General features: G+C 40.5%; 1 protein-coding gene across 1 annotated transcript in view; it reads right to left on the minus strand.

Moving 5' to 3' along the window:
- LOC124554857 (fap1 adhesin) overlaps positions 1-24,951 on the minus strand; it is a 279,948-nt gene that overhangs the window by 18,392 nt on the left and 236,605 nt on the right. Inside the window, exons 5-10 of the mRNA XM_047128558.1 lie at positions 16,967-17,020; positions 11,185-11,394; positions 10,241-10,371; positions 9,433-9,580; positions 7,940-8,233; positions 1,061-4,009 (exon numbers count right to left, since the gene is read on the minus strand). Coding sequence (XP_046984514.1) covers positions 1,061-4,009; positions 7,940-8,233; positions 9,433-9,580; positions 10,241-10,371; positions 11,185-11,394; positions 16,967-17,020 — 3,786 coding nt within the window. The remainder of the gene's footprint in view (positions 1-1,060; positions 4,010-7,939; positions 8,234-9,432; positions 9,581-10,240; positions 10,372-11,184; positions 11,395-16,966; positions 17,021-24,951) is intronic.

A 24,951-nucleotide genomic window follows, 5' to 3' on the forward strand; every position in this document is an offset into this window, starting at 1 on the left:
AAACCTGAGTGATGATATAATGGCACATTCTTAGCCTTAATGTTTCTCATGTATACTGTTCTTAAGTAACATCCAGTCGATTACGGTGGATGACTATCGGGCGAGCTTGTTATCTGGTATGGATCTGCACTGTGGAAGTGCATGGCATGAAGCAGTCACTATACTTTCCCAATGATGAACACCTAACCAGTAGCTGCTCTTTACTTGAAGAAAAGCAATATCATTTTTCATTGAGGTATTTTCTAGGAACAAACTCTGCCTCATATTTTAATATGTAAGGTGTATCAAAAAGAATCATCCAATTTTGTACGTCTAAATTTTTGGAACTAATAAACATATACAATGAATTTTGTTCTTTGATGAATGGGAAACTCAAAAAGTTTTTTTTTTCATACCTTTTTGTAGGCATTTAATATGCCCCCCCCCCCCCCCTTGAGACGCATAGCATATGTCAATGTGGTATTCAAATTGTTCCCACACTGTGGTGAGCACGTCTTGATTTACAACTTCCACAGCTACTGTTATTCAATGTCTCAGTTCACTCATTGTCTTTTGTAATGGAGGCACATAAAAAGAGTATTTATAAACCCCCACAAGAATTAATCACATACAGTCAGGTCCAGTGACCTCGGAGGCCAGTAATGTAAGGCTGAATCATGTGATCCAGTAATCCTTTGATTTAAAAATTCCCATACTTCTAGATGCCAGTGTGGTGGTGCCCCAAGAAAAACTCAAGATTTTGCTCTTTCTAATAGTATGTTGTACCCACACATATCTCAAATAACATAATAATTATGATTTTTTAAAATCAGATGATTCTTTTTGATACACCCTGTATTTAAAATCACTTTTTAATGGCCCATGTGAATTACAATTTGAAGCTAGTTTCATAAGACTTTGATTCTGTGAGATCTTTGTGTGTAAGCACACTTTGCTACTGCACAGTGAAAACAGTGACCACATACTTTAACTACACTTCAGAATGAACATGTGTAAAAGAAAAAGTGATTCTTTTGTTATCTGCATTCAAGAATAAAATTAAAATGCAAATCAAACTTACCCTCTCCAGGAATCAGTGCATGTGGAGGTCCACTTGTGGGGATTCCTATTGGGCCTTGTATAGATGTAGCTGTTGACAGTTCCTGTACAAATCCACCCACTCCACTGGTTGTCAGTGGAAGTTCATTTGGTTGCTTCTCTGGGTCAGTTGACTCCTGAGTTTCATGGTACTGAGGAACATCATGTGCTGGGGTTACAGTTTCTTGAGTCACTGCACTACCTTCTGCAGATGGCAGTCCTCCATCTTCAGCAGGCTTCTGTGGTTGTTGTTGCTCAGAAGCAGTGTCACTGATTCCAGATGCTGAGACTTCTGTGGTATATTGATTTCCATCTGCTTCAATTGGTTTCTGGGTTTGTTGCTGTGATAGCTCATGCTCAATTTCATCAAATCCTGGTGTAGATATTATAGAAATTCCACCTGTACTTAGCTCTACAATGCCAGTTTCAGTAGGCTCATGTATCACTTGTTGCTCCACAGGCTCTTGATGGAGGCTTTCAGACACAGAAGCTTGTTCAGTTGCTACTTCCTCCAGTGTTCCTGGTTTTTGATTGGCTTCAGAAGATGTTCCTGTTTGAGCTGCATTAGTCTCCTGTGGAGTAGATTCAGTTTGATGTTCCTCTGATGGAATGGATCCACCCGTCACTACTTCTGCATCTTCCTCAGAAGCTGGCTTTTGGGAGCCTTCTTGTTCAAACAGTTCTCCTGATTCAGTGGATTGTTGCACTACTACTGGTTCATTTGGTGGCACAGGTTCAGTTGCACCTAAACCTTCTTGTTGAGATTCTTCTGACATTGCATTGGTCTCCTCATGAGATGACTGGCTGTTCAAAGCACTTTCTGATGGTGTTGTATGTATTTCAGTAGGTTTACCATTCATTTCACTTACTAAATGATGAACTGACTCCTCAGTTGAATCCCCAGATGATTCAAAAGATACTTCATTCGAAATGCTAGGTTCTGCTGTTTCAGGAGGATGTGTAATTAATAACTCTTCATCAATTTTTCCTGTACTAGGTGAGGGTTTTAGCTCAGTGGGTGCTGTCACAGGTTGCTCTTTGATATCCGCCCCTGTTGTTTCAAGCTTTGTTGTAACTGTGCCTATGATGTCTGTTACTTCGGCAGATGCTTCACTTTCATCTGCTGTCTCTCCAATTGCAGCCACACTTGCTTCAGTTGGCTTACCTGCTTCTTGACCTGGCTGTGAATCAATGCTGCTTTCTTGAGTAATACCAATGACATCTACTGCTGGTTGCACAGTGGTTAGTACTTCATTGAGACCAGTGCCTGTGTCACTTTCGCTTGATGAAGATATGATATCATGCAACACTGTCACATGTTCTGTTTCATCTGCCTTAGTTGCTGAATCCAAATCATTATCAGTATCTTCATTGAGCACTGTTTCCGTTGCTTGGAAACTGCCCTCTTCTTGCTTGTTAGGACTGGTAGTTGTAACTAACTCAGAGACAAAATCTGCAGAATCAGATTTACTTGTTGTATGATGGATGGATTCTACTCCTGTTGACAGTTCCAATTCTTCAGAAATTGTAGCATGCTCTTCCATTGGCAGCTGAGGTGGTTTACTAGATGTCTGCTGTTCTGCTTCATGTACTTCACTCAGTACATCATTTGGTGTATGGCCTGATTCTTCAGCTACATTGGCCTCTGTCACAGACTGTACATGAGATACCTCATCAATCTTGTCTGCTTCAGGTGAGATCTCTACCACTGGCCCATTTGTGACATTCTCTTGTGTGCTTTCAGTGACAGTTACTCTATCGCCTGACTCGAAATCAGTTGGCTCTAGACCTTCAGTTACAATTTCACCTTCGGCATCCTGTACTGGTATTGTGATTCCACCTGTTTCAGGTACAACTGACGTTCTTACTGGAGTTGCAACAGTGTGTTCATCTTCGTGTAATTGTGTGTCTGTAACATGTGATATTGCTTCCCCACCTTCTGATGGTTCAAGAGCACCAGGAATATTTTCAACAGAAGCAGATTCTTCAGTCTTATCCGTGGAGGATTGAATGTCAACTGCTGAAGTAATGAATTCATTTGCTGGAGAGGACTGTGGGGAAGGTGGTGTGAGATCTTGTTGTTCCACTTTTTCTGTGGAATCACTTTCTGCTGCTATGATTTCATGTGTGACAGGTTCACTTTCCTCATATGTGTCACTCATTGTCTGAGTTGCAGAAGTGCTCTTGTGAGTAAAGCCTATTTCATCTTTCAGAGTAACAATATCAGGTACATTTTGTTCAGTTGTCACTTGAGCTTCTGAAAGTTCACCAATGCTGCTAGAACTCACAGATTCTCCTGATAATGTTGTTTGGGCAACTGATGGATGGTTGTCTGCATCAGCTGTTAAAGACTGTTCATCATGTACATCTTCATTGCCATTTTCTGTTGGAGAAGAAGTAAACTCTTGCTGTGGTACCTGTTCAATAGTTTGAATGCCTTCAGAGATGCTTGCAACATTGAGTCCTGTTAGACTTTCAGTAGCAGTTTCTGCACCTTCCAGTGTTGTTCTTTGTTTCTCACTTGAGGCAATGACAGCTTCAGTCACAGAACTGTCACTCTCTAATGTAATATGCCCACTGCCCTCTGCTGGTAAGTGTTCTACAGCTTGTGTGAAATGCTCAACTGTGCCTTGTCCCTCATGTTCTGCAGGATTTGTGATGTGCTCTATTTCTGTTCCCTTTTCAATCTCTTCATCCTCATAGTGCGTATGTTGTTCTAAACCTTGCTCAACTTCATTCAGATGTTCCTGTGTCTCATCAAGACTTCCTTGCTGCTGGACATGTTCCTCTTTATCCACGGTAGAGTGCTGAACCAGAGTAGCTTCAGTTGACAATGAAACCTGTTCATCAGATTTTGTTGAATCAGTTGATTTTGATGGTTGAGCTGTTTCCATCCCTTGTGACAGAATGTCAAATGGAACTGTCACATTATCTGAAATAAATATGAAAATTCACATGAATGTACATATTTAAGCTTATGCACAGTTATTTAATGCTTTGCCATGTGATTTTCAAAAATGCAACACAGAACTTGCTGCACAAAATGATCTTAACAACATGAATTGTGTAAATCAAACAGTGGAAACTCAGGTTGTATATAAACAATTTTAGGAAAGGGATAGATTGCTACTCACTTTAAAGGTGACACATGTTGCAGACATGAACAATGGAAAGATTGGTACAGATTTTGCTTGTGGCCATACGCTCACACACGCGCACACACTCACGCACGCGCGCACGCACACACACACAAAGCAAGCATATCTCATGTGCAGCTCAATCTGAGCTGCTGGAGATGGGACTCAAGTGTGAGTGAGGTGTGCTTGCTTGTGTGAATGCGTGTCTGTGTTTGCGTTTCTGAAGAAGGTTTTGGCTGAAAGCTAAATGTGTAATGGACTTTTCGTTCTGTCTGACTGCAACACCATGTGTCATATTTACAGTAACATTTTCTCTAGATTGTTGACATGGTAAATTTGTTTCTGAGAAGTGAATAATAACTATTACTGCATTTATCAAACAATGGAAAATGCAGGATGAAATGTAACAATATTAGAGAAGGCACTTCCCTTCTCTAATATTATTACTGCATTTAATTAGTGCAAACCACAGTACCACACAAATTTTGTATCTTATATGCATGGTAAATGTTGCATTTATTTATATTTTATATATCACTGAAAATATTTGTTTACAGTAAGAGGAATGAAAATATGATACATTTTATAGATGAGAAGGAAGAAACAATACTGAGAACTTGAGGAAAACCTGTTTTTTTTTAGCTAAGATGTGGATTTGATGTATGTTTGTGGATCAACAGTAGATTCAAATGTGGCCTCCATAGACTTCTTTTTAGAGAAAATAAATTTATCTCAACCAACTGGAAACTGTGGAATTCACATTCTTGAGGCACAGTGTGACTGACCTATTAAATCCACAAAAATAACTATTTAAATTAAACTTTGTGAGTCAAAAATAACTCCCATATTTGGAGAAATGTAATCCATTTTGTGAAGAGCAATCTAAATAAAATGAAATTAAAAACACAAAACTACTTTTTTTTTAAAAAAAAAGAAAGGAACACATTGATAGAATTAAATGGCTACTTTGATTTCACTTGGACAGAAATTCAGCATGATAGGGTATTCTGATGACAGTAGTCACTAGTGATGGGAAAAACAGGAAGAAAACATGTAACTCAGTTGGTTTGTGGAAAAAAATTGAGTAATTTAGATGTATTTTTATGTGTTAGTTGAATTACTTGTTTGCTCTTTCAAGTGAAATCGGTCTGTGGGAGCAACTAAATGATTCAGTTTTGTTGTTGTAGCTTTATGTATTGGTTGGACTACTTGTCCTTTCTTTCAACTGACACCATTCTGTGGGAGCAATCAAATGAAAACAGTTGACACAATCTGGAGCATTCAGTTTTCAGAGGAATCATTCATATTGCTGTTCCAATATTTGCTTTTTATTGAGCACCAATAAGCAGTTTTTAGTTTAGTTTTTCATCCATTTTTATTAATACTGTGTTTATGAAATAGTGAACTTGGTGTCTGAATCAGAAAGCCAAAGTGCTCATTGACAAGGGAATGGACAAAACATATGACTGGTTAAAAAGTGATCATCAAGATAAATTCAGTGGGATATACATTATCTGCAGGAGTGATCATATTATGAAACAACGTTAATTAAAGAAATTCAAAGAAAAGTAACGAATGATGACAAATATTTCTTGCAGAAAATATGGTTCCGACAAGTGACAGTATATGCTTAAACAGAAAATGATTAAGCCACCAAATAATTTAAACATTCTATCTTATAAACTTTCTGTTTGCATCACCTCAGCATTTACCAAAATAGAATTGGGGTTGTCGGTGATGGGTACAAAGCAGCAGGATGACAGAATGAGAGGGGGGGGGGGGGGGGGGAGGGAGAGAGGGGGAGGAGCTTCAATAAACTTAAATAAAAAAGTAATTGTTCATTTATACAAACATAAATTTACAGTGCAGCATCAGTTATTAACTTTTTTTAAAACAATAAAAATGCATATTTTTAGTACCAGAAGCATGAACAATTTGTATTTAAGTGAATAAATACATAAATTGTGAAAATACTTCAGTCTTTGAACTGAGATTTTTATTCGCCTCTCACTGAAATATGTTATTTGTCTCTAAAAAGGTGGCAGGCCTAGTCATGGCTCATCTATAACCAAAATAGGCTGAAAAAGTGTGTAAATGAAATCACTCAAACATGGAGACTGGCTGAAAACATTCATATAACTGCCATTACTGTCACAGACTTTTATCAGGTAATTGTTATCTGGCAGTTGTCTCACATTAAGTGAAACACTCAAACATTGAGTCTGAGTGAAAACTTTCATGTAGCTGATATGACTGAGGAAGCTAGTTTCATTCAGTTGTTTGATTCAAGTGAAAAAAAAAAAAATAAAAAAAAAATGAATGAATGAACAAAAAACAGTCGACTAGCCAATCTGTTGTTAAAACCAGATGTTTGTCACCATAACTAGTAGTCATAGAAAGTGAACAGCAATTGAGTTGAGTATGTAATGGAGTGGAACTTTTGCTAATGATCGCTATGATACGCACATAAACAAAATCAAAACAAAGTTAGTGGTGCATACAGTGGGTGGGCATGCTGGATATCTAAATATTGAACAAGAGAGTCTTACAGAAGTGCTTGAGTTCACAGTCTTGAAAAATGGAGTAAATAAAGAAGGGATATCATAAAATATATAGCATTGCTGACTGCACAAGGCAAGAGGACTTTCTAAAAGACAAATAGCTGCTAGAACAAAAAATATGAAACTTAAGGTGAGAAAGGTTAATGAAAAGCTACGTATGGAACATTGTTCTGTGTGGATGGACAACAGGGTGAAGCCTAGCAAATGTTGTGTTACAGGAAGTGTGGAACATTAGGTAGTTTGATCAGGTAAGAAATGAATTTGCCCTGCAGTGACTTAATGAGAAAGAAAAGGCCTAGTAAAGTACACAATCAACTGAAGAGGTAGAATAGTTAGGCACATATTATGAAATGAGTCATCGAAGAAAACTATGGTTCTAGGAACAGAGAAAGGAAAGAATTGCAGAGGTACCCATAGACATGAGTGTCAAGACTGTTGACGTTAGATGCAACAGCTATAATGAAATGAAGTGGAAATTGGTAAGCAAAAGGAATGGAGAACTCCATCAATCACCCTTAGTATTGAAAATAGAGACAGTTTCACCTACATGGAAGACATTATTGATAATGTCCCATCATGAGATATTTATGTGTGGAGACATTTGTTGGCCTTCCTGATGTACTGTTTATCCCTGTGTGGCTTTTTTCTTTGAGGATATTTTAAGACCTGAGTTACAAATGCATGCCATCTTTAAGCTATTGCACAACTGAAGGAAGCAATATGTCAAGTGGTCATTGCCTTTTGGCTGTGGTCCATCCAAATGCAGATGTGTTAACATTTGTATTTTACATCTATTTTCAGTTGAAAATCATTTCTAAGACCATGGAAAATCATGTATTCTGTTATTAACATAGTCTGGATATGTTACACTCCCCTGGTAGAATGAATGGCCGTTTTGTGTCCATAGTATTGAAATATTAGTGTTCAAAGAGAAAGTTCAAAAATGGGTAGTGTACTAGACATTTGATACCTTATGACATTAGGTTTATGATTGCAAGGGTATGTTATGTTTTGTATACAATATTTCAATGTATTTCATGTTTGTTTGACACACATTAATCACGGAGAAGTCTGCAAATCTAGTTTGTTTCCTTCATTTAATGGATCTGTCTCGTTACTTAACAGAGTCTGAAATGTTTCCATTCAATTTTTTAACATGCTTACCGCACTGATACTGTTGGGGGCAGCACTGTCCAGGTTGTGGAGGCAAAGCAGTACAGTTTCCAGCTTCCCTCTCAAGTGGTGTGCCACATTCTTGGACAGCACAAACAATGTCTCCACGCATGCAATAACAGTGTTGGCAAGGTTCTTCTGTTTCAATGAGTGCACCATCAGCATAGGTCTCTTCTCCATAGCGACAATCAAGTGGGCCAGCCATTGTTGTTGTGAACAGCAAGCCTGGAGTTGGCCGCAATGTTGTTTCCAGTAGCGGTGCAGATGTCGTGTACTCCTGGTAATCTGTAAGATAAATGTTTGGACATATAAACTTCTAAAATATGATAAAATGTGACAGACTTTGCCTTCCTATTACATTTTTTTTTATTTTCATCAACTGAATCAGCTTTTACATTCTGCAAGGCATTGCTTTGGCTCTTCAGAGGTTACTGAATATCAAGTATTTTACTTACACCAGTCATCTACTCCAGTTCTTCTGGGTGACTCATCAGAAAGCTTCACCATGAGCCCCAGTGTCCTTAAATTAATAACTGTGGCTTCTTCACTAAATTTATATATGGGACTGTAATATAATCTTCCATAAAAGCATAATCTACAAATTTCATATGTAGTCCTTTGAGTGATATGTGGGGATCTTGCCAAGCACTGCTGAAATGTGCTCATGTTAATCAAAACTGATCCATCACAGACTCTAAAAATCTTTGAATATTTCTCAATACCTTCAAACATAAGAAACTCTGACAGAAGCTACACTCAAGACTGAACTACACTTCTTTGGTGAGAGGATATACATGTGCAGAAGCCTTCACATGATTTGCAAGCTGTATTTGCCTTTCTGTTTGTGGGCTCACATAGTTATTTCATCTTGTGTGGCTTTGAGTGTAATGAAACCTAGTCAATACACAGTTTCATGCCACGCAGTACTAACACTGTATACGTTTTTACATTTAAACCTTTTAATCATTTTTCCAGATATTGTGTGGCATGTGATGAAAATTTTTTTACAAATATATAGGATTTTAATGGTCACAGGATTAAACGCGAGAATCATAACATTATTTACAGTGCTGTTACGCCTGCTGTATCATCATAAATGAAATGTGGAAATACCTTTAAGAATAAAGTACTTTGTAATCAAGATGTTTATAAGAGAGTGATACTACTCCAAAATTATCTCTATTAACTGAACTAAAACTGAAACAGGGACACAAACATGCAATGGTGGTGCAAATATGAATGAATGTTTAGAACATATATGTGGATAAAGTCAATTAAAAACTACTATGGGCATTTTTAATCTGTGATAAATCACCATACCACCAGCATAGTATTTGGATTATTATCATTAGTGTTCCATAATTTGTTTATTGGGAAGAACTTGGAATAAGTTTTGATGTGTTTTAAAGGATGACATAGATAATCAGATAGGCTGTTGTAAAATGGATGACCCCATACTTGGTTGTAATGGAACTAATACTCACCACAGTCATATCTCACAGGACAGCAGACACCCTCAACATACACAGGCCTGCAACCCTCGACATGCAGTGTGCATTCTTGCATGACACATGCTGTGTGGTTGCGAATACAGTAGCAGAGTTCACATGGCTTTGTGGGATCCCCAGGTATCTGAAAATTAAAAAAAAGAAAAAGATAAATGTTTGAGTAATTTTGACAATGATAATTTCCAAGTGATTGGCACTATAAGTGTAAAGTGTATTCACCAAAACCAGAATTGTTAAGATGCATTGGAAAGAAATGGCATCCCATGAGCCATCAAAGATGTACCGCACCTGTAGTAATAAAAGTGTTTGAAACTGTTGTGTTAAGCTTAATTGTTGTCATGATGCAATTCTTCATGGTATTCCTAGTTGTACTATTTGTGTATCCATCATTGTCTAAGTTTCTAGCATTTATTACCTTTTTTCTGAATAGTTAATAGTGACAGAATTTCTGATTCAGAAATGTCATAAGTGAGTAAAAGTAAGTGCTTTTGCTGGATAGAAAGTATGCTTATTGTATATGTTTATCATTTACTTTGTCTGTTGTGTATACACTCATTATTAGTGTGTTCTACTTTTATTGTACATTAAGAACAATTGCTAATATGTGGATGTTAGAATCACTTTACATGACTCAACAGTCTGAATACCATAAACAATTTGTTTTCAGCTTGGCTTATATATATTGTATTACTTTATTAGCAATTACCTGAGATATATATTTCATAAACTCATATTCAGTTACAGTCATATGTCTAATTCTAAAAACTAGCAAAAATTTAAATACCTTGGTGCCGTCAGAGTAGAACACCTCATCAATTGTGCAACCATAATTATCAGGATGTCCAACAGCTGTTGACCCGGTTGGAGCAGGTGGAGTAGTAATAGTTGTTGAGCTTGTTATCAGTTGGACTGGCACTACAAATTGTGGAAGAAATTACACTTTGTCTAGTCAGAAGTCAGATTAATAATGTTTGTCAAGCACAAAGCAAAACCATCAAGCCAAGTATTCTGCTAGTTGCGTGGTTGTGTAGTAGAATTTACATATATGAAGCTTGCTCAGAACAAAATGAATACAGAGAAAAAATTTCAAAGGTAATGAACTAAATGGAGCAAGAAGTGATTTAGAGGCATGAGAAGTAGTTCAGAGACAGTTGAATCATTTTTCTTGATTACTCATAAACCAATAGGAAGTTAGCAATTATGATGACAGTAAAAATTTCAAATGATAGTTAACATATTTGTGTATGAAATACTCATGTAACAACAAGAAGGGATTATCAAAAATTTCGTGTCATTCACTAATGTACATGTGAACACACACAAGGATACATGAGGTTAATTCAGTCTTTCCCAATTGTGGGCTGCATTTTGACCATTTGAAAAAAAAAAAAAAGTTTCAGTGCATTACTATAACTGCTCAAGATAGTCAGTATTTATCCTACTGTGGTTTCATGTCCATGACACATATTAAGGAATGTTTTGAAAGTTGTTCCACATACCAAATAATATGAAAGTTGCCAGTATATCTTAGATGTTCTCAAAAAAAATCTGGGAATATTTTGTTCTGTTTTCTTTTTCATTAAATGTGTTCTTTGAGTTTATTAGAATCATTTTATATTAATTTGCAACTAAGGAACAAAATTTGGATTTCAAAAGCAAGTGTGTTAGCATTCTTATACTAAGTTACATTTCTTTCAGACGTTTATATAAGATCCCTGGTATAATCACCTTCAGGACATGTAATCACTGGACAGCACTGGTCTGGTTTCTGCTCCACTGTGCAGTCTTGCCCGATACCTTTACTGAAGGGGCAAACACGAAGGTAGCACATAAGCATGCGGTTATGGCACGTGCAGTTTAGACATGGCTCATTGGTCATTATACGGTCACCCTCTTCATAATGTATAAAGTTGTAATAGCACCCTGTTGCTGTTGAACCTGCAAAGAAACAAAATTAATTTTAACTATAATACTGATCCATCAAATAAGCCTCTTGAATGTAGAGCAAATTTTTAAATCACATTGGAAAGTGTGCAATGAACTGGGTATGGATTTGTTTGTTGGCTTTGTGATATTGAGTTCACTGGTAGTCATGACATTGAGGGACTTAGTTGCTGCATGGACCTTTGACTGTTATACTCACTGTGTACAACCATGACAACTGAATACTGCAACTTCGTAGAACTATGGTAGTGAATTCAAAAAGTTGTAGCAACTGGTACATTTTCTTTCCATTAAATACTTTCAAGCAAGCAGGAAACCGATCTTACCACAGCCTAGCACAACTGCTTCAGTCCAAATCTCTCTCCAGACAGTTCAATATTCGACTGTACAAAACCCTGATCCAGCCTGTTGTTCTATATGACTGTGAGACATGGAGTATCCGGAAACTGGACTTGCATAAGCTCCTTGTTTTTGAGAGAAAAGTGCTTCGGAAGATCTTCGGTCTGGTTCTGGATGCAGATACAGGGGAATGGAGGATCAGATACAACCAAGAGCTTGAGGAACTATACCAGCAGCCCAACATAGCAGGAACTGTCAAAGCCAAACGAATGCAGTGGGCTGGATGGAGGATCACAGATGGTCTCGGAAGCTCCTGGATTTCACACCTACAGGAAAGAGACTGCCAGGGAGACCCAAGAAGCGTTGGAGGGATGGACTCCATGAAGATTTAAACCAAGTGTCAACAGAAGTGGACGAATGGCGGATAGCAGCAATGGACAGAATACAGTGGAGGAGGAAACTTGTAGATGCGTGCGGTTCACTGGGCCTGTTCACGTAGTAGTAAAAATTATTTTTATAAATCATATGGTAGTCAAAAGACAAAGAAATGCATTTAAAGAAATAAAAGAATTCAGTTCATCAACTATTATCTTGCAGCACAAAAACACTGTTTCTCACTAAAAGGTGATAGCAAGAGAATTCATAGTACTCAGCTTAAAAGAGCAGGGTTCAGTGACATTATTTTCCATTTATGACAATATAAGCCACCACACGCTCAATCCTAGCCATTTAACCAATTTAATAAAAGTTGTATGACATATTAATTTATGATTCATTAGTTGTGAGGTGATATGTCTAATTTGTTTTGCATAAGAGATGGAATGTATATACTTCAAATCTCATGTGTGTGTGCCTACACAATTACATGCACAACTTGAAGTTAAAGTAAGATGTCAAACAGTGAAGTGTATACAATAGACACAATGTAAGCACTGCTTACCCAGCACAAACTGGAAAGAAAGGTGAAACTAATGGTGTCATTAAAGTTTAGTAGCATGGGTTGACAAGTGTTTTGTTATACAATATTTTGGATTGTGCTGCTGATTTTTCATGACTTTCAACAAAAATTTTAAGTTTATGTTCGCTATAAGTTATGAGCCAGGCAAAGAGAGATGTGCTCTGAACGAGGTATATCATACGAGAGATGGCTGGAGTGCAGAGAAGTACATGTGACCGTAGACCGTGATGAGGTTACAAGAACAAAAAGTTATAATTTCATTTCAGGTGCTATGGAAACATAATCACTGTTAAGCTAAATGACTAATTACACTTGTAGTATACATTTATATGTCATCTCAAGGTAAACTGGCCTTAATAGCTTATAATAACAATCACATAGGCATTTTTCTGTTGGTGGGAAGGTAAGCGACTGAACTTGCTGTGTGTTGTACCACTAAGTGGCAAAATAATATTTATCCAAGCAGGACAGCACTAGCGTGGATGGGGTACTCTGTGTTACAAATTTGCTGCCCACAGTTTTCAAGAGACAAACAATGTAATACAACTGGTAGGCCTACAACTGAATCACGCACCATAACTAGCATATAACATTTGAGCATGCATCTTAACAATAGTAACAAGTGGCTATAAGGATGACTTAATACGTTAAAGCTGAATTAATGTAATTCTGTTAAACTGGTACATCTTCTCAGTGAATACAAAGAAAAGCTGAAATCTCATTTAGAACATACTTCAGTGTTTACAGGAGTGTAAAATCTAATACACAATGACTTGGCAGCACAGGCAGATCCAAGATGGACTCTTAGGGGGGGCGGGGGAGGGGGGGGGGTAGGGGAGGGGGAGTGTGAAAAAAAAATTACAATGGTCTTGAAGCAGTTGTATATTACCAATTAATTGAAATGTTTATAGCACTTTTCAGTACCAATAGCCATGTTTAGGACATTTGGGGCTGTTTGAAAAAATGAAAAAAGTACCTCATTTTGAGGCTGCATTATGAGGACCTGGGCATTTTCAACATTAATCCCTGTGCTGCTGGAGTGGGGTAGAATTACCCTCCCCCTAGCCTCTCCCCACCCCTCCCCGCCCCAGACCTGCCTGTGCTTGACTACCTCTGTTTCAAACAAGCTCACATGAATACAGTAAGAAAGGAGATCAGTGAATGAATTTTGTGTCAGTTGTTGAGGGTGAAGTAAGTAATGTATTTAATTTTTGATATGTCACCTAAGCTTTCTACTGTCACTTCTCTCGGTTATGTCGATGGAAGACTTTTTAACTACAATGCACAGTCATTGTGCTTACTGGATTAATGGTAACACTCACAACTGATTCCTCCTGCTGATTTCATGTGATTTATTACAACTATCTTCCACAATGCCCAAAGGCCCTTGTCTATCAGTATATGAGATCTGCCTGGTCTTGATTTCCCAGCAATTGTTCCTTTGCGTTTCCACTTCACAATCACATCACTAACAGTGGAACTTGGGCGTTTTAGGAGGGCTGAAAAGTTGCTGATGGATATATTACTTCGGCTGCCTGAGGCCAAATGTTCCAGAAAGCTCTGAGCTGGAGCCACTGAGTACTAGTAGATGGGGAGCTCAAAGTCGAGGTCTCGACTAGCATACCCTGATGTCACGACAGTGTTACTTGGTGGTGATCATGGGTTACGTCACGTGGCTGCGAGCAGCTCTGGCACAGTTTGCATCCAGCACTTGATCCACAAAAACTGAAGGATGAACCTACATGATTTTTTTTCCTTTACTATGTGTGTAATTGGCTGACGGGTAGATCGAAGATCAAAGTTGTGGTACTTGATGAGTACACTAAAACACGATAAAAGTGACGTTGTCCAGAAAAAATTCAGCAAAACTATCATCAAAACTTTTCATCTACATCTACATCTACATTTATACTCCGCAAGCCACCCAACGGTGTGTGGCGGAGGGCACTTTACGTGCCACTGTCGTTACCTCCCTTTCCTGTTCCATTCGCGTATGGTTCGCGGGAAGAACGACTGCCGGAAAGCCTCCGTGTGTGCTCGAATCTCTCTGATTTTACATTCGTGATCTCCTCGGGAGGTATAAGTAGGGGGAAGCAATATATTCGATACCTCATCCAGAAACGCACCCTCTCGGAACCTGGACAGCAAGCTACAGCGCGATGCAGAGCGCCTCTCTTGAAGAGTCTGCCACTTGAGTTTGCTAAACATCTCCGCAACGCTATCACGATTACCAAATAACCCTGTGACGAAACGCGTCGCTCTTCTTTGGATCTTCTCTATCTCCTCTGTCAACCCGACCTGGTACGGATCCCACACTGATGAGCAATACTCAAGTGTAGGCCGAACGAGTGTTTTGTAAGCCACCTCCTTTGTTGATGGACTACATTTCCTAAGGACTCTCCCAATGAATCTCAACCTGGCACCCGCCTTATCAACAATTAATTTTATATGATCGTTCCACTTCAAATCGTTCCGCACGCATACTCCCAGATATTTTACAGAAGTAACTGCTACCAGTGTTTGTTCCGCTATCATATAATCATACAATAAAGGATCCTTCTTTCTATGTATTCGCAATACATTACATTTGTCTATGTTAAGGGTCAGTTGCCGCTCCCTGCACCAAGTGCCTATCCGCCTATCCCTGGGGTTTTACCTGTAGCAAAGTATTTTTAAAATATGCAGCTGTTATTTGCAGTTCATATGAACAAATGTGTGGCGTAGTACCACCATTAGGAAGATTCATAAATAATTTTGTTTTTGGCCTGGACAAGGAGAGGTGACAAAAGGTTCAAATCATTTGATCGTAATAGTACTGGTATTACTCTGACTTTATGGTATCTTTGATTTTCATGAGTAATTTTAGAAGAATGTTCATGTCCTATCAGGACATACACTGGTAAGTCAAAATGTTATTACTATCATCGGCCACTGCGATAACTAATCAGTAATTCTGAAATGCATTACTCACAATTTGATCTATCACTGCGTGTCTATTGGGATTAATTAAAGTACATATCAAGACACAAAGGGATTAATTACATGCTGCCATTGGGCATTGATTTAAATCAATGGGGAAAGTCGAAAATTTGTGCCGTACTGGGATTTGAACCCTGGTCTCCTCCTCACTAGACATATGCACTGACCAGTGCACCATCCATCCACAGTGGTCATCATAACTGCACGGAATACTATAGCATGCCTCCCGCAAGATCCAAATTCTCATCTTATCCTCACACTACTGACGTAGTGCCCCTTACTCGAGGCGTATTGCTGATTCCCTTAAGAGTTAGAACGTGATGTGCATCCGCACTGAAGTGGCCACCCTCCTCTTACTTATATACGTGGAGTCGGTTCTTTCGGACGTGTAATCTGAAAAAATAACTAATTTTACTCTATATGTATTAAACGGATGCGATCTGATACTGAAGCTTCTGGAACTCCATTGATGATATCCTACCAATCAGAAATAATACCACATTTCCTAAGTTACTGAAATATGTAGTATAACATTCTACATTCTTTCTCTTAAGTATGATGTTAGCCATTTGTTAACTATACCATTAAATCCATAAAAGCCCAGTATTTCTAACAAAATGTGATTTACTCCTTTAAACAGTTCACAGAAAACATCGACTGGTGCTGTTCTGTTGTCTAATGCTCTTCAAATCTGTTTAGTGTTTTTGTAAATTGTTTCAGCAGTTGAGCAACCCTTCTGAAATCCAAAGTGTGGTATCATTGTCCGAAGACAGAAGCGGACATTAAAAGAAAATGAGAATCACAGCTGTGTGTTGTGTAATGTACTTCCGAAAGGCAGAAGGGAATTGACAATTTGGTGTGGGGACGTCTACGGAGGGCATAGAGGTGCGGCACGGCAGGTCAACGCCTGGCGAGAGGGGCAACACGCCCGTGGGAACCGCAGCCCCACAATTATCCTGCGGATCCGTTAGCAGCCGCCTCATCGCTGTGGGAAGGCAAATCCCGATGCGGCCCCTTCTCGGTTTCCGCACCTTCAGCTCCCACCACAGTTCGCTACAAGCTATAAAAGTATCCTCACAAAACAATGGCCTGTCTGCGCACCAAATTTTATCTTCTTCACAACTGTTCTAGCGGATGGTGACTGAGTGCATAGACGCTGAGGCGCACCATACAGCATATCCTCTTGTGGGCGGGATATTGCCGGTTCGGTTCGTGGAAGTGAGGGGAGAGGATTCGAAGAATTACCTCTATACATTAAGCTGTATAGTATATAAATAATTTATTACTTACCTCCATAATATTCGTCAAGTTGATGCTGTACTTGTTGAGCGTCGTGCATGGGTGCTGCAACAAAAACGAACAAGTGTAAACGTGACGCTTATTGGGTTGACAGAAGCAGTGCAAATTTACGAAAAGTAACACGTGTTATATGCTTACGATTATGGAAAACATGCTGCGAACACAAAAAGGTAATGCTGCATGTTTACCACAAAATTGTACACTTAAAAACAATATTTACATTAATTATAACTGATTTCACTTGAATATTGAGGCAATGCACCGAAAATAATGACTGAAGCGTAGTTAAAATTACTGGTTTCAGATATCTGTGCATTTCAAATGAATATTTTGGTATTACAGTTGGTAAAACAGTTTGAGTTCCATTATAGGTGGGGTTTATACACAGGTTGTTTACCCACACGTCTGAAGTGTGCAGTTGCCGACGGAAAATTAACAGTTATCAGTTTATACTGTGTTTACATGATTGTGCAGTGTTTTTAAAACAGTGGAAACAATAGTTCATTGATACGAATTTGTATGTATTTTCGAACGTTTGAGGAATACATTCGTCGTAATCCTATTTATTAAACCAGATTTTATGTATTCCAGATCGGTAGAAGAGTCTTTTCTATACGGGCTTCAAAAATGGTTCAAATGGCTCTGAGCACTATGGGACTTAACATCTTAAGTCATCAGTCCCCTAGAACTTAGAACTACTTAAACCTAACTAACCTAAGGACATCACACACATCCATGCCCGAGGCAGGATTCGAACCTGCGACCGTAGCAGTCCCGCGGTTCCAGACTGCAGCGCTAGAACCGCACGAACACCGCGGCCGGCTCTATACGGGCTGTTCCACAGTGGCAGGCTTTACGTTATTCCGAATTATTGCGGAGTTGCGACGCAGTATTGTCGACAGAGAGTCTTTGCTTTACGTTGTTATCAAATCTCACTTAAAAGTCGTTTTTTGACACACCCTCGCACCAATCGGTGCCAAGCGAAAGAGTTGGACAATCCGTACGCCCCAACCTCTGACAGCTATTCGTTGGCATTATCATTAGTGGTAATCTAAGTTTCTTACTGCTGGTTTTACCATCTTGTCCGGAACCACGCGGCTGCTACGATCGCAGGTTCGAATCCTGCCTCCGGCATGGATGTGTGTGATGTCATTAGGTTAGTTAGGTTTACGCAGTTGTAAGTCTAGGGGACTGATGACTTCAGATGTTAAGTCCCATAGTCTTTAGAGCCATTTGAACCATCTTGTTTTACGTCTTGAAACGGTTGGCAGCTATTAATTGCGCTTGCCCTGCACTTCTAACTACAGCATAAACCTAGGACACTGGGCTCTCTACTGCTCGTATTTCCACTTAGTGAAAACAAGAGTAAGAACACCCTAGTCGCTTGGTCAGTTTGAGTGCAATGTGCGTACTTTAGGTAGTGGTCTAAAAGTTTTGTTTCAATTTGGTAAAAGAGAGACTTATTACTTGTAAACAAGTGCTGTCCTGTTACGTTTCAATTTAGACGGTAAAAGTCAAATGTAACACGTAATTTTAGTGACTCAACAGATGTTTAGAGGTCTGTAAGATCTTTTAACGAGAGATATAACTGTGCAAGGTATTGCACCAGTGCAACTGGCTCCGCGATTTTAAACTAGCGTGGATGTATGAGGCAAGTATTCATCTTCAACCACGTTTCACTGTGAGATAACCAGGATTATGTTTGTATTTTTCTCGTACTGCTTCTATTAGAACAAACAGAAAGCAGATCTTCGAGTGACTTTCGAGGTTAGGGGTTTTCTTAGGTTCCTTGGTACCTCTGTGTTTTCTTAACACAGCCATTTTTTTTAAAAAAATGTTAGCGCAACTGAGCTAGTCGTCTATAATGATATAAACGTAGAGAAGTCATTAAATTCTAATCTTTCTTACCCTGTATTTCATTTGTACACACAGCAGAACTAAAACCTTATGACTACTGGCCACATAGTGGCCTTGCGGGCACTTGACACGGTAGGGAAGTATACATTGTAAAGGCAGCAGAAACGAATGGAGAAATCCAGCGACAGTTCGACAAAGGGTAGAGTGTTATGACCTGGCATTGTTACAGCCCGGGAATGACCAACGGCCGTCTCAGAAACGGCGTAACTGGTCGGATGTTCGCACGCTACTGCCGCGGGCATCTATCGAATGTGGTTGAAGGGTGCTAAAACGACGAGTAGGCGACACGGTGTTGGACATGCACGCCGCATCACAGGATATAGAAGTAGAAGGATTGCTCGCTCTGTAAAGCAGGATAGGCGGCGTTCTGTTGTAGGTCTGACGACGGAGTAGAACGTTGGTGCAGGCACAAGTGTTTTGAGGCACGCCGGTCAGCACACAATGTTGAACATGTGACCTTGCAGCAGGCGATCCCTAATGTTCCCATGATGACCCAACGATGGCTTGAATTACGACTGCAATGGGCGAGGGATCATAGTGAGTGGGCTGTATATCAATGGAAACGTGTCGCCCGGTAGGAAGAACACTTTTCTTTTTAGACCAGGTCGGTGGCCGTACCCGGATATTCAATCCTTCAGGCGAATGGTTGATCGAGACTTGCACCACGCCACTGACACAGGCCGTGGGGGGCAGTAATTTTCTATTGGAGACATTCACTTTGGCTTCCATGGGGCTTGTGGTAGCAATAGAAGGCACGGCGTCAGCTGTGGATTACGTGAACATAATTGCGGAGCACGTGCAGCCCTTCAAGCTTGATGTCTTCACTGACGGAGGTGGCATCTTCCATCAGGATAACTGCCCGTGTCACGAGGCCAAAATCGTGCTACAGTCGTGTGAGGAGCATGTTAGAGAAATCAAGTTGATGCGTTGGCCACCAAATTCGCTTGATGTGAACTCGATGGAACACTTCTGGCACGTTATCGTGCGCCAGCTCCACGCTCACAAACTGCCGCCTTTAATTTATGGGCATCGACGTGACCTCTGCGTAGACATATGATGCCACGTACCTCCGGAACCATGTCTTGCAGAATCGCTGCTGTATTGCATTCCAAATATTGACCAACGGACTCTTGCGCAGGTGGTCATGATGTTTTGGCTCGTTAGTGTATGTTTATCGTGCCCTATTTAAAATTGATTCAAACGTTGCTGCAGGGAGGCAGAAAACGAGCACAGAGACTCTGAATGCGTGTCTCCGCGGCGAGGTCAGTACTTCCATAACGAGTGCCGGAGGCTAGGGGGCGGGCAACTTTACATAGAATGCCGCGATAGGCGGCGGCCCATATGCCAGCCTAGGTTATTGTCCGCGACAGGTGCGGCCCACGTGCTGTCCGCCCGACTTGTGAGCTCAACCAGCATATCTGCCTGCGTTCCTGTCTCGTCTCAAGTACTTGTCCTTTCCCACAGTCAGGACCGCAGTTCCAGTAGCCGAGGACATACTCTTTATCCGGTTTAAATTTTCCAATTCGGCGTTATGTTGGGGTGGAACCGTCGGTTCAAGAAGACGCTACGAGATGGAAAAGTAAAAGAAGTTCAATATGTTCAGTGATCCTATAGTGGGTAGAAAAGCCATCTGATAATAATGTCAGAACGGTATAGAGAACGCGTAACTGAGGAAAACTTTTCCGAAAACTACAGGTAGAAAATGCGTCATTGTGCAGCTTCGACCGTGGAACGACAGCCAAACAGCGACGAGTGCACAGAAGTTTATCCAATAAGCAAACGTGCTGAAATGCATTTAGCAGTGCGTTTTAGACCGACTAAGCTGCTCCTATGTTATGATATGGTATTTTGTGTTTCTTATAAATGTACTTTTTAGAACAAAAGTTGACCCGTCCGATTAGCCGCTCGTGTTATAACGCGACCGCTTCCGGGACGAGGAGATATGCCGGCCTCGGATGGAATCCGCCAGGCGGAATAACGACGAGGTGTAGGTGTGCCGGGCAGCCTGGATATAGTTTTTAGGTGGTTTCCCACATATAACTATGCCCATGTTCCGCTTCAGGTACACGTCACGCAAATTAGAACACTTTCTCACACTTGCACACAGAATTCTAAGAATTTATTGTATATGCAGAAAGATTGGGTACACTGCTTTTATCCTGGGAGGAGGGGGGGGGGTGAATAGGAGACTAATGACCTTAGCTGTTAGGTCGTCTTAAACACTTGTTCAGCGGCAGCAAGATAAAAGTTCATTTTTGCTCTATGTACTTTGGCCTTTAGATTTCATTATTAACAACACATCACCTTAAGATACCACAGAAAATTCACATCTGATGTAGCCAGCTAGGGACAGGACTTTAAAATTTGGCTAGCTTTGACTGTTGCCGGCCGGGATGGCCGAGCGGTTCTAGGCGCTACAGTCTGGACCCGCGCGACCGCTACGGTCGCAGGTTCGAATCCTGCCTCGGGCATGGATGTGTGTGATGTCCTTAGGTTAGTTAGGTTTAAGTAGTTCTAAGTTCTTGGGGACTGATCCCCTCAGAAGTTAAGTCCCACAGTTCTCAGAGCCATTTGAACCATTTTTTTAATTGTTCAGCTTAAATCATTAACTTCAGCTAATTTAATAGTAACTCCGCTATTTACTAAAACAGGCATTAGCTGACATGAGTTAGTTTGGATGCCGACTGGTTGTCTTTGCATGACCGTAACTTCACAATGGTACATTTCGGACCTACGATTCTCAATTTAACGTCCCGTCCCTGGACTTATTATGAGATCTAATTACTGCAGGTGAGCTGTTATTACCTTCCTCCGAAATAAATATGGGTACAACCTGTGTATAAGCGGAGATCGCAAACGCACTGCAGTATAGAGGCGTTCGATCCAGACCTACCAAGATCGATTCCTGGGGTTGGAAGTAGTAGTATTTGACAGGTAAGGGAATAAGATACACCAGCTCCCGATCCTTAGTGCCGACTTGGCGCCATGTCGTTCTCTGTCTATGGTGTCATTTAGATGTGGTTCGGGAGCGTGGGATCAGCACACCACTCTCGCAGCAGTTATCGGTTTCCCAGATCTTGGATCCGCTGTTTCTTAGTCAAACAGCTGATCAGCTGGCATTACGAGGCTGAGGGCACCCCATTCCAGTTCTCCCACCAAGAAAATTTTCTGACAATGCTGAGAATTTAACCCGTGTCCTGTGTATGACAGTTAAGTTGACCACTTAGCTACCGAGGCAGACAAGGGATAATATATTATGGTATAAAATTACGAATCATCGGTCCCTGTGCCTCATTTAAATCCCGAAACTCTGCAAGGTCTCATGAACTGTGTGCATGCGACACTGATTAGACTGATCCTCCCATTTGTTGCAGTCGTGAACTGATATCTGCCTTGTTATCAGAGAGGATTTCGACCCTTTCCTTTCTTTTCACACTCTTCTATAACAATAAAAACACGAAATGGAGCAAATAATCGTCACAGCCATCCACACTATATAAATGAACGCTCAAGGCTTCTTAACAGATGGCAGGATCGTAACAGTATAACCACTAAAAGGTTTCCCCGACTACAAACTACAATGCGAGATTCATGTGTTGTTCTCGACGCTCATTGACTTCTTTCGAAGAATATATGAGTCCTCACGAAATATACTTTTTTTGCTGTTAACATTAATAAATGTAAAAGGAGGAATGAATTATGCTTAGTTACTGCCTGGAAGGTAACAGAAGGTAACTGTTGGCAACTTCCTCAATGGATGAGTGGGGAATCATCAACACGTCCTGACGCCTAACTTCATATAATTTTAAAATGCTGGAGTTTTAATTCAGGGAGAGGAGGGATCAAGTAAATGAAGAAAGGCGAAGCTCTAGATCGGGTGGACAGATGGGGGGAAAGGATTCGACCGTGGCCTTATCGAAAGAACATTTGGAGTCTGCCAGAAGTAATTTGGGAAAAATCAGAAAACTGTAAATCATGGTGACTGGACAGGGGTATGAACTGCCTCTTCCCAAACACGAGTTCGCTGCCCTAACTGCAAACCCGCACAATGGGCTACAACAAAACCACAGAACGAAATCCGGTTGTCAGAAACTGTAGATCTCATTTTTACTATTATAGTTGGACAAACTCCATTTCTTTCCATGATTCCATGAATTTCTCTAAGAATCCTATATCTAGGGGGGGGGGGGGGGGGGTTCAATAAGTAAAGCAAGGCATTTTTTTCTCTGCCAATTTCGGTTGAAAAAATGCGGATTTTTTGTAGGACATAATGGAATATTACCAATCCAGCCTCTATAGTTTTATGAAGTTACGATAGGTGGCGGTGCAATACGTAGCCATCAAAATGGCGTCTGTAACAGAGATTCTTTCCAAGCAGAGAGCTGTGGCTGAGTTTCTTTTGGTGGAAAACCAAAGAATGGCAGATATACATAGGCGCTTGGAGAATGGAGACGTGGCGCTGAACAAAGGCACTGTGAGTCGTTGGGCGAGGCGCCTGCCATGACAGCAAGAGCGCTGCCTAAAATTGTCTGGGACCACACGGTCTCTGGCGCCTTGTCACTGTTTGCGCGGCTCCCCCTGTCGGTCGTTCGAGTCCTAGGGCATGCGTGTGTGTGTGCTGTTCTTAGCGTAGGTTAGTTTAAGTTAGATTAAGTAGTGTATAAGCCTAGGGACCGATGACCTGAGCAGTTTGGTAACATAGGAACTTATCACCATCACCTTCTCCCCTCAGAAGACTAACCCTCACGACATTCAAGAAACGACTGCAGCGTGTTCGTCGCCACACAAATTGAAACGAACGTCTCCTTCTCCATGACAACATAAAGCCTTAAACAAGTCTGAGAACCCGAGAGGAGCTCATAAAACCTCATTGGACTGTTCTTCCTCATCCACCCAACCGCCCGGAAGTCACATCTTGTGACTTCCACCTGTTTGGCTTAATGACGGATGTTGTACGTCGATGATGTGGAGGTTATTGATGCAGCAAGGCATACAGGCCCTTTTAATGAGTTGGCGTAAGGCTGTAGCATTAAAAGAGATTACGTGGTGAAATAGGCTCTTGTAGCGCAACGAGGGGGAGTAGTATGGTCTATTGGAATCCTGAATAAAACCAACCTGCTTTCGAGGGAAAAAAATGTGCTGCATTACGTATAGAACACTTCTCTACGCTGGCAATATTTTATGAATGATTAATTTTTCACAGTTCTGTTACTTTAGAACTATCCGTTATACAAGAGGGCTGGGAATGGGGTAATTCTCTTATTCAATAGTGCCGAATCGTTGCGAATGGGTGGAGGCGCATGACAGGAAGAATATGACCGTGATCAACATGTAAATGAAATCGTGCCTGGAGTTTCCTACCAGCCTAGAAGCAAGGAAACAATGAATTCCTCGACACACAAGATTAAAACCGAGAACGATTTACATCAGTTCCTTACAACCTCAGCAACAGGAAGAATCTCCGCAACCTTCCACTTCTTCTTTGGGTTCTAACAGCGCACGATGGAACATAGAACTCATCTTTCGTAAATAACGGCTTTCACCCGCCACATGGCGTGAAAGTCCGTTGTGTTAGACCGTAAACAGTGTAGAATTGATTACAGTGAAATAGGGTCGCCTTTCATGCATTACGCAAGCAGCGCGGGCTACGAAATGGCAGAGCCTGCCACAGCAGACATGAATTAGCGTCGCCCGCCGCTGATAGCAAATGAGTTGTCATTGCGGCCGACGCAAACGTGAGATGACGACAGCTCTCATCCGTAAAACAGTTTCAAGCTTTACAGGATGGCTAAAATGTGGGCCGGGTACTAAATTTAAGGATGTGCATATCACGTCGAAACGGTGTGATATTGGACAAAGTCGCGATTACCGTATAGCCTTATCTTGATTTAGTAGCAACAATATAGATTTAACTACAGACTATAGTCTGATATCGAAAATATAGTTTGGTAAAGTGGGATATGCTGTTAGCGAAACAAATACGTCAGTTTCTCTGAGCGACGTACGCATATATTACGGAAGGAAACTTCAGTAACAAAATGTAGATGCATAAAAGTTTG

This window comes from Schistocerca americana, chromosome 1 (assembly GCF_021461395.2).
Source record: "Schistocerca americana isolate TAMUIC-IGC-003095 chromosome 1, iqSchAmer2.1, whole genome shotgun sequence".
NCBI classification, from domain to species: Eukaryota; Metazoa; Arthropoda; class Insecta; order Orthoptera; family Acrididae; genus Schistocerca; species Schistocerca americana.